Below are 13,405 nucleotides of genomic sequence, written 5' to 3' on the forward strand. Positions count from 1 at the left end.
TACCAGAATGTACGGGTGCAATCTGTCGTAAATAAGCAGACAAGGAAAAAAAGAAAGGGTAATGCAATAATAGACTAACGCTATGCATTGTTATTAAATAATACGTCGAAGCGTATGGATACAAGTAGTGCAATAAGCAAAAAATAGGACTATTTGACATGTCCTATCCAAGGTCAAGCTGCGTATGGGTATTTAAAACAGGTATTTCAATCGTTATCAGAGACCACCTGGGGATTCCCTTGTACGTCAAAGCTTCTTGCTTCCTTGGTATTTCCTTCCCGTAATGCGTCCAGCAATCAGACTGCTGAAAAGGGATTCCAGAGAGTAAGGTCATGAAAGAGAAAAAATGATAAAGGTATACAGCCCCTGGGGCGGTTGAGCCGCATTGTGGGACGTGCCCTGGTCGTGCCCCCGCCTGTGCCCATGGTATTTTTAGTGCGTAATTATGTACGCGTGGCACAGATTTCGTCGCTTGACTGGGACTAGGACGGGGGCTGAATTGCTAGGCGAGCTCTGAACGTGCCAGGCGATCCTGTTGCAGGTTACTCCGGACTCGCTTGAAGGTGTCCTGGGGCTTTATCGGCAAATTGACGGTTTGCCTTAAAAGGCTGCTTTGTGCTTCTGCTGCGAGGGCCGCAGTGTGCTCCTCCGTGCGGAGCGAGCGTTATGTGTTTCCATTGACTGTTATAACCCCACGAGGTCCTGGCATTTTGAGCTTGAGGTATGCATAATGCAGTACCGCATTGAATCTGGCAAATGCGGTTCGCCCAAGCAGTGCGTTATAGCCACTGCGGAACGGGACGATATCGAAGATTAACTCCTCGCTTCGGAAGTTGTCCGGAGATCCGAAGACCACTTCCAGTGTGATTGAGCCCGTGCAATGGGCCTCTACACCTGGGATGACACCTTTAAAGGTGGTTTTAGTGGGTTTGATCCTCGAGGGGTCTATACCCATTTTGCGCACTGTATCCTGATAGAGCAGGTTCAGGCTGCTACTGCCGTCCATAAGGACTCGAGTGAGGTGAAATCCGTCGATGATGGGGTCAAGAACCAATGCAGCAGATCCGCCACGACGGATACTAGTGGGGTGGTCCCTGCGATCGAAGGTGATCGGACAAGAGGACCATGGGTTGAATTTTGGGGCGACTGGCTCCATCGCATAGACGTCCCTTAGTGCATGCTTTCGTTCCCTCTTGGGAATGTGGGTTGCGTATATCATGTTCACCATTTTCACTTGTGGAGGGAACCTCTTCTGTCCTCCTATGTTCGGCGGCCGAGGCTCCTCCTCATCGTCGCTATGCAGCCCCTTGTCCTTGTTTTCGGCATTCAACTTGCCGACCTGCTTGAACACCCAGCATTCTCTGTTGGTGTGATTGGCTGGCTTATCGGGGGTGCCGTGAATTTGACACGAGCGATCGAGTATGCGGTCCAAACTGGATGGGCCCGGATTACTTCTTTTGAACGGCTTTTTCCGCTGACCTGATTTAGAGCCACTGAATCCGGCATTGACTGCCGTGTCTTCGGCGTTGTCGCCGTTGTTGTGGCGCTTGTGTCTGTTACGACATGGTCTGCCGTTAGTATCTTTGGTATCTGAAGTGCCAGGATTTCTTGATGTGTTGTTGCTCGAGCCAGCCAGCTATCCTCGCCCGCGCAAAAGCAGGTCATGAGTGTCGTGAGGGCTGCCATAGACTTCGGCTTCTCCTGGCCGAGGTGCCAGCGAGCCACTCGTCACGGATGTTATGCTTAAATGCCGCTAAGGCCTCTGCATCCGGACAGTCGACAATTTGGTTTTTCTTAGTTAGGAACCTGGTCCAGAATTTCCTGGCCGATTCCCCTGGCTGCTGAATTATATGGCTCAAGTCATCAGCATCCGGTGGTCGCACATAAGTGCCCTGGAAGTTGTCAAGGAATGCATCTTCCAAATCGTCCCAACTGCCAATGGAGTCTGCTGGCAAGCTATTCAGCCAATGCCGAGCTGGTCCTTTGAGTTTTAGTGGGAGGTACTTGATGGCATGTAGATCATCACCGCGAGCCATGTGGATGTGGAGGAGGAAATCCTCGATCCATACCGCGGGATCTGTTGTACCATCATATGATTCAATGTTTACGGGTTTAAAACCCTCTGGGAATTCGTGATCCATTACTTCATCAGTGAAGCATAGGGGGTGTGCGGCGCCTCTGTGCCGGGCTATATCACGACGCAGTTCATACGAGTCTTGTCTGCTGTATTCGGCCCGGTCGGATTTGCTTTTAGTATATCCGGCGTGATGGTCATCGTCCCGTATTGGGGCGCGCCCCCGTGATCCGTAGATCGATCTTGCATGTTTTGCTTTGTTTTCCAATGCGTCTCGCATGTCCCGCGTGTTGCCCCGGGCCTTGGTATTTTTATTTGAGTGGCGGCGGGGTGCAGGCTGGACTTTGGGCTGATATGCCTCTCTGTCCCGGCCACGAGGTGGTCGATCAGCCGCATCATACGCTAGAGATGTAGGTTTCAATGCTTCCTCCTCGAGTTGGGGTAGCAACCTGCGCTTTGGGTAACTCTTGGTTGGGCGCTCGAGTTCGTATTCCTCGGCCGCCAGGACTTCAGTCCATCTATTCGCTAGCAGATCTTGATCAGCTCGAAGCTGTTGTTGCTTTTTCTTCAGGCTGTTTGCTGTTGCTATAAGCCGGCGCTTGAAGCGCTCCTGTTCGACAGGATCCTCAGGCACGATGAATTCTTCGTCGCCGAGGCTCACCTCGTCTTCGGAGAGAGGCATATAATTGTCATCCTCCATTCTCCGTCTGCTACCTGTTCCGGAGGGCTAGCTTGTTCATCTTCCCGCTCTAGGTCTGGCTGGAGGGGATTATCATCGTCTTCGGCACTATCCGGAGCGTTATTGTCTCTTGTGCCGGTATCGCTGCTTTTGTTATGGCGGGACTTAGAGCGGCGCCGCTGACATCGGTGCTTGGATTGCTTTGGAGGGATTATCCTCCGTTGTCTTATCGCCATCCCCCTCTTTGGGGGTGTCCACCATGTATATGTCATACGATGGGGTGGCAGTCCAGCGCCCTGTGGGCGGTGGTTCTTGTTCGTCTCCTGCATCATCGTCCATACCGTCTATGTCTTCGGAGCCGAAGTCGAGCATGTCGGTTAAATCGTCGACAGTGGCTACTAAGTGGGTGGTGGGTGGGGAGCGAATTTCTTCGTCGTCCGCATCCCATTCTAGCCGGACATAGTTCGGCCAAGGGTCTCCTGACAGGGAGAGAGACCTTAACGAGTTTAGCACGTCGCCAAAGGGCGAGTGCTGAAAGATATCCGTGGAGGTAAACTCCATGATCGGTGCCCAATCGAATTTGATAGGCACGGACGCAGGCGGCACGGAGCCCATGGCCGGGGACGAACCCAACGGTTCGGCAACACGGGTCTCGTAGGAGGTGAAGTCAGTATTCGGCTCTATCGCCACTGATTGTGCAGCCTCCGTGGCGGGGTCCATCCACCCGTCCTCGGTCTTGTTCCGGATTGAGGGCCGGAGTAGTTGCAGGTGTGATCTCCTGAACACTGTCCGACGGCAGAGCTAAGTCATGCTCGTCGTGATTGTGCGGTGCACCTGACATGGGCTTGAATCCATCGAAGATCAAGTCTCCGCGGATGTCGGCAGTATAGTTCAAGTTTCCAAACCTGACCTGATGGCCGGGGGCGTAGCTCTCGATCTGCTCCAGATGGCCAAGCGAGTTGGCCCGCAGTACGAAGCCACCGAATACGAAGATCTGTCCGGGGAAGAAAACCTCACCCTGGATCGCATCGTTGCCGATGTTCGAAGGATCCATCTAGCCTTACGGTGACGCCACAGTGGAACTCTCAATGAAAGCACCAATGTCGGTGTCAAAACCGGCGGATCTCGAGTAGGGGATCCCGAACTGTGCGTCTAAGGCGGATGGTAACAGGAGGCGGGGGACATGATGTTTACCCAGGTTCGGGCCCTCTCGATGGAGGTAATACCCTACTTCCTGCTTGATTGATCTTGATGATATGAGTATTACAAGAGTTGATCTACCACGAGATCGTAGAGGCTAAACCCTAGAAGCTAGCCTATGGTATGATTGTTGTCGTCCTACGGACTAAACCCTTCGGTTTATATAGACACCGGAGGGGGCTAGGGTTACACAGAGTCGGTTACAAGGGAGGAGATCTACATATCCGTATTGCTAAGCTTGCCTTCCACGCCAAGGAGAGTCCCATTCGGACACGGGACGAAGTCTTCAATCTTGTATCTTCATAGTCCAACAGTCTGGCTAAAGTATATAGTTCGGCTGTCCGAGGACCCCCTAATCCAGGACTCCCTCAGACGGGACAGGGCCCGGCGCCGCCAAGGGTGAAGGTGGAATGGGGCGGCAGGCGAGGTGTGGTGGGTGGTGGGCGAGTGGGTGGTGGGGGTGGCTCTTAGGAGGATAAGGGAGAGAGAGTGGGTGGTGGGGGCGTGGGATGGGCCGCATTAGTTTTGCGTTGTGGAGATGCATGTGTGGAGTAGATCGTGCCATGTCATCGATCCGTGTGATCAATCCGCGTGGTGTGCTTTCTCTTTGTTGTCTGCTAGCTGCTGGCAAAGATTCTTTGCCGTCCGCTAGCTGACGGCAAAGAAAGTGGCCGTTATGTCGTTCTCGTTAGCCCGCCACCCACCCTCTTTGCCGCCTGCTAGCAGACGGCAAAGCTTCTTTGCCGTCCGCTAGCAGACGGCAAAGAGATGGCTGATGGCAAAGCCTACCTTTGTCATCCGCTGCCTCTTTGCCGTCCGCTTTCTTGTGGCTGATGGCAAAGCCTACCTTTGTCGTCCGCTAGCGGATGACAAAGAGTGGGCAGACGGCAAATCTGTTGATTCCAGTAGTGACATTCGGACACCAACATACATAACTCATATAAAACTAAATCGTCAACGAACGTTAAGCATGCGGACCCTACGGGTTCGAGAATGATGTAGACATGACCGAGACGCTTCTTCGGTCAATAACCAATAGCGGGACTTGGATGCCCATATTGGTTCCTACATATTCTACAAAGATCTTTATCAGTCAAACCTTTATGACAACATACATAGTTCCCTTTGTCTGTTAGTATGTTACTTGCCCGAGATTCGATCGTCGGTATCTCCATACCTATTTCAATCTCGTTACCGGCAAGCCTCTTTACTCGTTCCGTAATACACCATCCCGTGACTAACTCCTTTGTCACTTTGCTTGCAAGCTTCTTGTGATGTTGTATTACCGAGAGGGCCCAGAGATACCTCTCCGTCATACAGAGTGACAAATCCCAGTCTCGATCCATGTCAACTCAACTGACACCTTCGGAGATACCTGTAGAGCACCTTTATCACCCAGTTACATTGTGACGTTTGATGGCACACAAGGCATTCCTCCAGAGTCCGGGAGTTGCATGATCTCATGATCGAAGAAACATGTATTTGACATTAAGAAAGCAGTAGCAATAAACTGAACGATCATATGCTATGCTAACAGTTGGGTCTTGTCCATCACATCATTATTCTAATGATGTGATCCCGTTATCAAATGACAACTCATGTCTATGGTTAGGAAACCTTAACCATCTTTTGATCAACGAGCTAGTCTAGTAGAGACTTACTAGGGACACAGTATTTGTTTATGTATCCACACATGTATTTAAGTTTCTGTTCAATACAATTCTAGCATGAATAATAAACCTTTATCATGAATAAGGAAATATTATAATAACAACTTTATTATTGCCTCTCGGGCATATTTCCATCAGTTTCCCACTTGCACTAGAGTCAATAATCTAGATTACATTGTAATGAATCTAACACCCATGGAGTCTTGGTGATGATCGTGTTTTGCTCGTGGAAGAGGCTTAGTCAACGGGTTTGCAACATTCAGATCCGTATGCACTTTACAAATTTCTATGTCTCCATCCTTGACATATTCGCGAATAGAGTTGAAGCGTCGCTTGATATGTTTTGGTCTCTTGTGAAACCTGGCTTCCTTGGCTAAGGCAATTGCTCCAGTGTTGTACAAAAGATTGTCATTGGACCCGACGCACTGGGTATTACCCCTAGATCGGATATGAACTCCTTCATCCAGACCCCTTCATGCGCTGCTTCCGAAGCAGCTATGTACTCCGCTTCACACGTAGATCCCGCCACGACGCTCTGCTTAGAACTGCACCAACTGACAACTCCACCATTTAATATAAACACGTATACGGTTTGCGACTTAGAGTCATCCGGATCCGTGTCGAAGCTAGCATCGACGTAACCCTTTACGACGAGCTCTTCGTCACCTCCATAAACGAGAAACATACCCTTGGTCCTTTTCAGGTACTTCAGAATATTCTTGACCACTGTCCAGTGATCCACTCCTGGATTACTTTGGTACCTCCCTGCCATACTTATGGCAAGGCACACATTAGGTCTGGTACATAGCATGGCATACATTCTAGAACCTATGGCTGAGGCATTGGGAATGACTTTCATTCTCTCTCTATCTTCTGCCGTGGTCGGGCTTTAAGTCTTACTCAATTTCACACCTTGCAGAACAGGCAAGAACCCCTTCTTGGACTGATCCATTTTGAACTTTTTTGAAATCTTATCAAGGTATGTGCTTTGTGAAAGTCCTATTAAGCGTCTTGATCTATCCCGATAGACCTTGATGCCCAATATGTAAGCAGCTTCACCGAGGTCTTTCATTGAAAAATTCTAATTCAAGTATCTTTTTATGTTATCCAGAAATTCTATATCATTTCTAATCAACAATATGTCATCCACATATAATATTAGAAATGCTACAGAGCTCCCACTCACTTTCTTGTAAATATATCCTTCACCATAAGTCTGTATAAAACCAAATGTTTTGATCACCTCCAGCGCCTTGAGAGCACGTCGGGGTGCACCTCCAGCGCCTCGACCTCCGCGCGCGTGAGCCGCGTCGACTAGCCGTGGAGGAGGGTGTCGCTGCTCGTGTTGCAGCGGAGCTGGGATGTCGCGGCAAGGAGGTGGCAGCGACGCCGAGCTTGTCCCGGACATGTGTGCGGCGAGGCGAGGCGAGGGCAGCGGTGTGCCGGGCGAGGCGTTCTGCGCAGGCGTGGGAGTTGGGGGGGGGAGGAGAAGAGAGAGCAACACATGGGTGGGACCGGAGGAAAAGTGAGGACAGAGGGAGTGGGAAGCTGACGGTGGGTCAAATGACATGCAAAACAGTCTCTCTCCTCCCCCAGCTGCCCCAGGATCCTGGGTTTGGGGTGAGTTCGCCGATCGAAATTTTGACCAAATCCGACGCTAATCGAGCTTGTGGGGGCGCGAGCGAGACTTTTTTCGTCCGCCAGCACCGAAAAAGTGTTCCTGGGGAAGGGTGGAGATGCTCTAATACGTTGTCCAGAATGGCTTCTGCTCTGCCATGTCATATTCAGCAGCCAGCAGCAACGAGACACTATAACTTCTTCAGCTGTATTCTTAATCTCAGTCTGCAACGTACGACTAGAACTTGACTGCTGACAAATTGGAAAGATCAAACAGTGCTACAATCCAAACACAAACGAGGAACCCAAAAAACAGTCAAAAACACAACACTGTTATGCAATGTTCTTGGCACGCACAAACACGAAAATGTCATCAGACCTTGCTAGACCGACCGACCACTCACACACATCAAAACCATCATGCTCAGCTTCTTCTACTATCAACTAGCTAGAGTCACAGAAACTTCAGTGCCCCAGTACTGGACGGAACTTGTTTGTCCCTAGAGGTTACAGACGCTAGCACTTCTTCTGCGGCTGCCTGATTCGATTCAGAAATCTCGTGTGCCGTGGCGCCGTCACGCGACGCCGGTGCTGTTGGCGGCCGCCGACCAGCAGTACATGCTGGTGGCCGCGGTCCTCATGGTGCTGGTCGACCCGCACTCGCTGTCGTGGACGGACGCGCTCGACATGTCCAGCCTCACGCCCCACGGGCACGCCGCGCTCGCCTGCGACTGGCACCGCTGGACGCGCACGGCGCCCTTCGGGGACGCCAGCCCGCGCGCGGCGGCCTGCGCCGGCCCCTCCAGCGACGCCCTGCGCCGGCCCGCGCTGGCCTGCCTCTCCCACGGCGACGCCACCTCGGGGGCCGACGACACCGACGCGCGCTGCCTGGGCGCGCTCTGCGACCGCGCCTTGGCGCGCGAGGACTGCGTGTTGGCCATGTAGCTGGGGAACAGCAGCGGGTGGTCCGCGCCGGCGCCGGCGCCGTGGCCCTGCTGCTGCGGCGGCGGTGGCTGCTTGCACGACGCGTCCGAGGCGTAGTAGTAGTGGTACGGGCTGGCCCGCGCGGTGCCGAACGAGAAGTCCTCGTACCGCCCGCTGTAGGACCGCCCGCTCGCGTCCGTCAGCGCCGACGGCGTCGGCGACACCTTCTGGTACAGCTCCACCTTGGACGGCGTGCGGCAGAGCGGCGTGGCGTAGCAGCTGCTGCGCCGCGACGTCCTCGGCGTGCAGCGCACGTCGCCCGCCCCGGTGTCCACCTCCACGATCTTGATGTTCTCCTCCATCTCCTGCATTCCAGAACGAAATTTGGTTCCAGGCTTTTTGATGGTTCGGCCTGCGTGCCTCCGTTATTATCCAGCCAAAGTTTAAGAGAGGCCCATTCGCACGCACCTGATGCTGTCGGAGCCGGGGATGGTGCGGAGAGCGGCGTGTGGGCGTCATCCGTGGCGTGCGGAGGGGCCTCTCGACGTCGTCGAGGAGCCGGAGGCGCGCCGTGCGCGCCCTGTTCTGGGCGGCGACGAGCGCCTGCATGCAGCGCAGCGTGTTGCTGGCCTGCCGCCGGACGAGGTGGCCGCGCACGAGCGCCTGCAGCTTCACCAGCCCCCTGAGCGCGCACAGTGCCTTCCTCGCCTGCGCGTCGATCCCGAGAAACGAACCAAATCAGCCTCTCAGATAAAAACAATGCAAAATGTGCGACGACGTTGTCGCGGATCAAGAACCGGGGGACGCGACTCACCAGGTAGGATCTGAAGACGGACTGAATCTTGATCGCCGCGGCCTCCTCAATGCCGATGACGGCGCGCTTCGACCCCGGCGCGGACGCGGCGTACCGGACGACGGCGGCAGCCGCCTGCTTGGCCGCCACCGCGGCCTCGGCGGCGGCCGCGGTAGCGATCGCCACCGCGATGGCGCTCTGGTCGGGGTCCAGCACCCGCGGCTCCAAGAACGCGCCGTCCTTCCCCGCCCCGGCGGCCACCGCCGTCGCAGGCCGCCGGAAGCTCCACCTCCTCTTCTCCTTGGCCCCCGGGGTCGACGCCGGCGTCACCGTCTGCGGAGTCCACGCCGGCACCCACCGCGGCGTCTCCTCGGGGCCGGTCTTGTGGTCCCCGGCGTCCTTGCCCCGGTCCTTCTTGCCCGGCAAGAAGCTTCGGAGCCACCTGCCCGCCTTGCCCATCCGCGCCGGCGGGGCAGAGCTCGCTCTGATCGGCCTCTGCCAAGCACTGCGCGACCTTGCCGACTGCGAGGGCCAGCACTCAGCAGTAGCATTGCCGCAGAAGCGACCGCGGATCCGCCGATCGCTCTGCCATGTGCTCTCTCTCTGCTACGTGTGCCTTGTGCGATCCACTGTGGGACGTGCAGGGGGTGGTGGTGGGCTGCACGGGAATATATTTAGGCGCGACGACGCCATGGCCATGTGCGGCGGGCGACGCTGTGCGTGCTCTGGCTGGCTCGGTGCGCACCTGTAATAAGTGCGAGCACGCACGCACAGCACGTACCGTTACGTACATGGCGCGTTTATTTTTCGGTCGTACTCGTAGTACTGGCAGCGTCCGCGCGTAGAGGAATGAAATTTTTTGGGGGCGCAGCTGGTCGGCCTAGGGCCTAGCCCGCCGTAGCGTCCGGCCCTGTTTTGTGCTGGCGACGCGCGCTTCCCGCTCCCGGAAGAATTTGGAGTGAGCTGCTGATGCTCTGCAATCATCAATGATGGTCCTGGGAAAGAAAATACTTGCTTGGCCAACATTTGAGATGAGCTGGCCTGGCAGGGTGAAAAGCTGATTTACGAGGATCGATCGTGGTACTAACTTGTTCCCAAAGCGATGCTGCGTAACCTCCTGCCTTCAATCAGTGAGCTTTTGACGGAGCCATCCTAACGTACATGGCAGTTTCACTCGATTAATAGTAAGAGCATATACAGCCGGACTATCCCAGTCGACACGCCACAGCGATAAGGGCCTTGCCGGTGGCAGGGCCTCTTCTTCGGCTCACAAAGTCCTCATGGACGATGGTGCTTCTTCGTCTCCGAAGACGGCATGTGGTGAAGATGACGGTTGCAAAAATCTTCTTCAATGAAGTTTTCTTGCATATGTTCTTGGGTATGTGTTTTTTCTCTTTCTTTCTCGTGATTTTCACGATTTCGTGTTGTAATTTGACATTTGTTTAATGGTATGCGAAATCTCTCTTAAAAAGAAAAACATCTACAGCCGGACTGGCAAATCCGCCCCCTATACGTCCGCGGGCGCGTACGGGCTCGTCGGCGGACAGCGCCCACCGGCCCTCATATGTTGTGTCGTACATCCACATATCTTAAATTTCGATCCTCAAATCCATGCAATCCATGCACGTGATTATACGATACAAATTGTTCGAATTCAACAGTTCGAAACAAAGCCAAAGCAAATCATAGTTCAATAAAACGGACATGCCAAAATGAAATCAATGTCCGATCTTGAAGGATGGATTCGGATCACTGGTTGGGCGTCTGCTCCGAGCGGAATGCGTCCCGCTCCGCCTGAATCCGGGTTTCCTGATCCACCTGCACGCGGGCTGCATGATCCGCTGCCACTTCTTTGCATGCTCTTCCAAGAGGGTTTCGTAAGCCAACATGATCTTTCCATCCTCCACATCGCGTGCGAGTTGCAACCTCTCCTTCTCAAGCTCAATCTCGCCAAATGTCTTGACCTTCTCGAGTTCCCATTTGATCGCCGCATCTTGCTTCTCCAACTCGATGTTCTCCCTCTCAATTTCGAGTTTCTTCTCCGCCCTCTTTCAGTCCCACTCCATCCTCTCCTTTTGCGCATCCAACATGAGCTTGTACCTCTCCTCTTTCTTGTACTCCCTTACCAAAAAAAATGCCCGTCCATGTGGACAGCATTTTTGTAGCCGCGGCGTTACGGGAGGCCCGTAACTTCTCCCACTTGTTTCCCATGACTTATTGGTTATCCTTTGGCATGGTGGCTCTTCCATTCATGACGACAACATCGTCCAACCCAATTGATTGGTGCGAGCTTGAGCCATCATTCCTCTTCTTGCCGGACTTGAGATCGGCCACAACTTGGTTCCACTTCGAATTGCCATTCAATATGATCCAACGATGGCTAAAAGCAAATGGCTTCTTCTCTACCTCGTGATACAAAGTAGCCGTCACGGCCGTAGCAAACAACATATGTGTGAGCACGAGAATGCAAAGACAAGAAGCATATGCAAATGACGACAAGATGAAGCAATTGAGCTTACGTGAGTTGCCAATCCCATCCCACTTTGAGGGTGTTTGGTCATTTGTTAGTAGTAGCCGACGTACTTGTTCACTTCCCATTGAATGGTCCCCCCATCGATGTTGGAGAGATGCCACATTGCGGGTGGTCACGATAGGATGCGGCTCCACATACTCCTTTTGTTCGTGATACTCCTTCTAAATCTTCTCCCAATACTTGTTCCCCTTTTGCTCCGTGCCGCATATTGGATCCATTGTTGTGGCCAACCAAGTTTTGACCAACAAGATGTCCTCAAATCTTGAGAATGCCGGACCTCTTGCCTTCGTTGTCTTGGTCTTCTTCTCTTCTTGCTCGGATTGGGCTCGGGTGTTGCCCCAACTTCAAATGCGGTGGTGCCCTCCAATTCATACTTCATTTCGGTCGGATCTTCATTGTCACTGATCATGTTCGACAAGAACGCCTCCTAGATGATCATGATTTTCAAGCATTCATCATGTGCGAAATAAACTAGTGATCTATGCAAAAATTTGATCGAACAGGAGCAAAGAAAACGTACGGACTCTTGTTATGTCAATCCGTCGAACATGTCGAGGGCAGCCTGGGCGGAGCCGCTGCCCGTGCTCATCTACGTCGGCGGAAAGCTCTCCGGAATGGCCCAGCCGGCCATCGAATCCTTGTCTGTCCCAACGGGGTCGGATGGCGTTAACCGCGTCGGCACTCGGATGGAGGAGGAGAGAACTGCTCCACCATGTTCGAACCTCCCCGCTCCGCCGCCGCCTCCCTCTCTCGCTGCCGGTGTCGCCGCAACTTTCGGGCCACGTTCTCTGCATTGCAAGAGGAGCCGACGGACGAGGCAGACTACGTCTCCGTCGCGGCAGTTGGGGACGGGCTGGACAACATCTCCGGCGGTGGATCAGGTTAGGTGGTGAGGATGGGGAGCAAGGGTGAAGGACGGCGAGGGCTCGGGCGTGGGAAAGCTTGGAGGACGGCAGGAGAAGGAGGAAGGATTTGGTGCAATTGGAGGTGGAGTCGTGTTGTCTGGTCCGACGTGACGGGCGTGCCCGGACGCCCTATATCCGTTCCATATTTGAGCTTGATATGAGAGATGTCGGTCAGCCCGTGCATTTGAGACCCGTTTAAGAAACCCGTCTGGATCTAAAAATCGTGACCGAACAGTGAGCGGACGACCCGCCGGCGCGTACGAGGCGTGTTTGAAGCGCCGGGCTGTAGATGCTCTAAGCGACAGGAGGGATAATAACACAGAATCTTGGTTTACCGATGGAACTGGGTGGCACGATGATCGGATGATGATGATGATGATGCCAGGTTTGACCGTGGTTAAAATAAGCGCTCCTGCATGTGGTGGTGACCGATGCAGATGCAGCCGTGCTCCAGCTTCTTATCCCAGACTGCCCATCTCTCATTTGAAAAATAAAGGCAAGGCGGAGCAACTGGACTCTGGATGTCACTCACACATGGCCCAGCTTATGTGCGTCGTCAAATGATCAACTACGCCCATTCTTAACTAACCCAATCTAGGCTTTCTAGCGCATGATCCGATTTCAACCACTAGCAGTGTACGGACGCACTGCTAGTTTACCATATCATGAGTGAGCCTTTTTAACCAGCTTCCCCATCTGTTACCATGTGTTCCACAACTGTTGCGACACAGTAGCTGCAGACGGACGGACGGACCCTGGGCTTTCAAAACAAGATCGGACGGTCTCTTGTGTACGTACGGTGCAGTGACCGGCGACAGTTTAACTGGCTCGACTCGCCTCGGCTGTGGGGGCAGGACGGGCAGGATGGGTTTAAATGTGCTAGCCTGGACAGGGCATCTCGTGCATGGTGGATGGGGGGACACGACCGGGGACGGAGAGGAACAAATCCCATTCAATTCTACGTACGTACGCACTCGATCTAGTATCTATCTAGATATCTGGGGTCTCTC

At 53.6% G+C, this 13,405-nt stretch overlaps 1 protein-coding gene across 1 annotated transcript; it reads right to left on the reverse strand.

Moving 5' to 3' along the window:
* Positions 1 to 7,473: 7,473 nt before the first annotated feature.
* LOC109767899 (protein IQ-DOMAIN 19) lies at positions 7,474 to 9,821 on the reverse strand. Its single transcript, XM_020326623.4, has 3 exons — positions 8,979 to 9,821; positions 8,633 to 8,872; positions 7,474 to 8,529 (listed from the first exon to the last, which is right to left on the reverse strand). Exons 1-3 carry the CDS (start codon positions 9,414 to 9,416, stop codon positions 7,816 to 7,818), a joined length of 1,392 nt encoding a protein of 463 aa, XP_020182212.1. The 5' UTR covers positions 9,417 to 9,821; the 3' UTR covers positions 7,474 to 7,815.
* Between the last annotated feature and the right edge of the window lie 3,584 nt (positions 9,822 to 13,405).

This window comes from Aegilops tauschii, chromosome 5 (assembly GCF_002575655.3).
Source record: "Aegilops tauschii subsp. strangulata cultivar AL8/78 chromosome 5, Aet v6.0, whole genome shotgun sequence".
Lineage (NCBI taxonomy): Eukaryota > Viridiplantae > Streptophyta > Magnoliopsida > Poales > Poaceae > Aegilops > Aegilops tauschii.

Excerpts from the sequence above, each read along its gene's own strand:
- LOC109767899 (XM_020326623.4), bottom strand. The coding sequence starts at position 9,416 with ATGGGCAAGGCGGGCAGGTGGCTCCGAAGCTTCTTGCCGGGCAAGAAG. Across the intron at positions 8,873-8,978 it reads CCGTCTTCAGATCCTACCTG|GCGAGGAAGGCACTGTGCGC; the intron begins GTGAGTCGCGTC and ends ATCGACGCGCAG. Across the intron at positions 8,530-8,632 it reads CCCGGCTCCGACAGCATCAG|GAGATGGAGGAGAACATCAA; the intron begins GTGCGTGCGAAT and ends TCTGGAATGCAG.